At 45.8% G+C, this 2,950-nt stretch overlaps 1 protein-coding gene across 1 annotated transcript; it reads right to left on the minus strand.

Annotated features, from left to right (window-relative positions):
- Positions 1–806: 806 nt before the first annotated feature.
- Positions 807–2,930, minus strand: LOC127648816 (gastrula zinc finger protein XlCGF8.2DB-like). Its single transcript, XM_052133592.1, has one exon. It carries the CDS (start codon positions 2,796–2,798, stop codon positions 1,965–1,967), a length of 834 nt encoding a protein of 277 aa, XP_051989552.1. The 5' UTR covers positions 2,799–2,930; the 3' UTR covers positions 807–1,964.
- Positions 2,931–2,950: the final 20 nt, after the last annotated feature.

A 2,950-nucleotide genomic window follows, 5' to 3' on the forward strand; every position in this document is an offset into this window, starting at 1 on the left:
GGTAGGCTTCAAAGCGGGGGCCGTGGTAGGCCTCGAAGCGGGGGCCGTGGTGTAGAGCGCTGGTTCAGTATCTGCCTCCCCCACAGTAAACGAGGAACCAGCGTACAGTAGGGCGAGGTCAATAAACTGAGCCAGGTTGAGGGAGCAGCGACCACCAGGCATTAATGATGAGGTTGGCTCATTCAGTCCACATTGAAAAATAGTCTTCAGAGCCACCTCATTAAAATTCACCTGGTTGGCCAGAGCACAAAAATCCACAACATAATCCTCCAAGGGTTGACTCCCCTGGCGCAAACACACGAGTCGAGCCGCTGGCTCCACAATGTTAAGGGCGGGGCTATGGGTTACATAACCGCTGCCTCGCAAAAAAACCCCTTGGTCAGCGTCCGAAGAGCCGTCAAACCTCTCAGGGGGTTGAAGGCTCACGGCGCTCAGAAATGCGCTGGGAGCATCAACGGGCTCAGGGACAGACACAGGTAGAACAGGGTGACAAAAGTCAAACAAAGTGCTTACCTGCTGTCCCTGGGCCGTGAGTGCGTGGTAATCTCTCCCAGCCGCAAATCGCAGCTCAGAACACGCCACAAAAATCCGCTCTAGAGAGCTGCATGAATCCGTGGCGTACATTGTGACTGTCTACGGTGAGGTTGGTTATTCTGTAACCCGGTCACACACACACAAGATGAGACAGTCACAATGTTGGATGAAACTGCTTTTAATGTTTATTAAAAGCAGTGCAGGCAAAAGTACAAAACAAGGGAAATCCAGTGAGAGTAGTCGAGGGGAGCGTAAGGTCGGAAGCCGGGAAACAACGATATAAACAAGGGGGCAGATCTAATGAGGGAGGTGAACGATAAGCGGGGAAAACAGTTAACAACTAGGGCGAAGGACAAGACGAGACTAGCGGGAACAAAGACAGAGGAACGAGAGAGTTGGCAAGCTAAACAGGTAATCAAACAGTGGGGAGGTCAAAACTAGACGAGACTAGCAGGGGCAAAACTAGACGAGACTAGCGGGGGCATAAACACGGGAATCTAAATACATACAATAACCAACACCCGTGAAACGGAAGTGCTGGGGAAGGTGCAGGTGTGAACAATGAAGGTGACGAGACGAGTGCAGGTGAATCTAATGTGTGGGGATAGGATGCGGCGTGAGTGTAGGTGGTCATAATGTTCAGGCTGAAGAGCCGAGTGTGCCAGAGGGGGGAGATCGTTTACGAGCGAGAGCTCGTAAAAGCAAAACCGGGCGTGGAAGCCCGATGGAGGAAAAAGAGCGTACGCGCTCAGGGGGGCGGAGCGAGGGAGCGGGAAGCGAGCACGCTCATGGAGTGCCTGTGTGCGAGAAGGGAGATAGTGTGCGTGTGTGAGGAAGCTGAGATGGGGCAGAGGAAAGGGGTTCGTGACAGTTTAACAGAATTTTAAACAGTTTACTTGAAAGGAAAACTGAAAAAGTGAAAATTAACTTTGCTCACTTTAACAATTTTGGACAACACTTATTTAAATGCCTCTGAAGATGACCTGATTGGCTAAAATTCTACCCACATGAAGTGCACTCTCTCATGGGTTCTCAGGTTGTCTGAAATAATGAAACTCTTTCCACAATTTGAACACTTTTAGGGTTTTTCTAAAGTATGGATTCTTTGGTGGACTTTCAATTTATGATCTCTGATAAAGGCTTTACCACACCCTGAGCATACAAGAGCTTTCACAAAGGGGTATGTGTTATATGGTGATTATTATCATTGTTCAGCTGTGAAAAAATAATTTCACAAAAGAACATAGGTAAGGCTTTTTATTTACATGAGTTTTCAGGTGCATCTTTAGGTGTGATTTCAATGTATTTGTTTGCTGCACATGAATTGCTTTAATCCGGAGCGACCGTGCAGATAAATTGTAAGATGACTTGGTTGTGTATAACTCTTTCCACACTGAAAGGCTTCTCTCCTGTGATTTCTCATGTGAAAGTTAAGGTTTCCTTCTTGTTTGAAACTCATTCCACACTGATGGGATTGTGAAAGTCATATCTCCCGTGTGATTTCTCATGTGACGGTTAAGGTTTCTTTCTTGTGTGAAACTCTTTCCACACTGAGTGCATGTAAAAGGCTTCTCTCCGGTGTGAATTCTGAGGTGCTTCTGTAACTCTCCTTTCACTGCAAAACTCTTTCCACACTGATGGCATTTGAAAGACTTCTCTCCAGTGTGATTTCTCATGTGACGGTTAAGGATTCCTTTTTGTGTGAAATTCTTTCCACACTGAGTGCATGTAAAAGGCTTCTCTCCAGTGTGAATTCTTAGATGATCTTTGAGGTTTCCTTCTTGTTTGAAACCTTTTCCACACTGGTGGCATGTAAAAGGCTTCTCTCCAGTGTGAATTCTTAAGTGACGGTTAAGGTTTCCTTCTTGTGTGAAACATTTCCCACACTGAATGCATATGAAAGGCTTCTCTCCGATGTGAATTCTCAGGTGCTTGTGTAGATCTCCTTTAACTGCAAAACTCTTTCCACACTGATGGCATGTGAAAGGCTTCTCTCCAGTGTGATTTCTCATGTGAAGCTTAAGGTTTCCTTCTTGTTTAAAATTCTTTCCACAATGATGGCATGTAAAAGGCTTCTCTTCAGTGTGATTTCTCATGTGACGGATAAGGTTTCCTTCTTGTGTGAAACTCTTTCCACACCGAGTGCATGTAAAAGGCTTCTCTCCGGTGTGAATTCTGAGGTGCTTCTGTAGCTCTCCTGTCACTGCAAAACTCTTTCCACACTGAATGCATATGAAAGGTTTCTCTCCAGTGTGATTTTTCATGTGACGGTTAAGGTTTCCTTCTTGTGTGAACCTCTTTCCACACTGAGTGCATGTAAATGGCTTCTCTCCGGTATGAATTCTCAGGTGCCTCAGTAGATCTCGGTTAAGTGCAAAACTCTTTCCACACTGAGGGCAGATTAATAAATGTTTTG

Source organism: Xyrauchen texanus, chromosome 9 (genome assembly GCF_025860055.1).
Source record: "Xyrauchen texanus isolate HMW12.3.18 chromosome 9, RBS_HiC_50CHRs, whole genome shotgun sequence".
NCBI classification, from domain to species: Eukaryota; Metazoa; Chordata; class Actinopteri; order Cypriniformes; family Catostomidae; genus Xyrauchen; species Xyrauchen texanus.

Excerpts from the sequence above, each read along its gene's own strand:
- LOC127648816 (XM_052133592.1), bottom strand. The coding sequence starts at position 2,798 with ATGAAAAATCACACTGGAGAGAAACCTTTCATATGCATTCAGTGTGGA.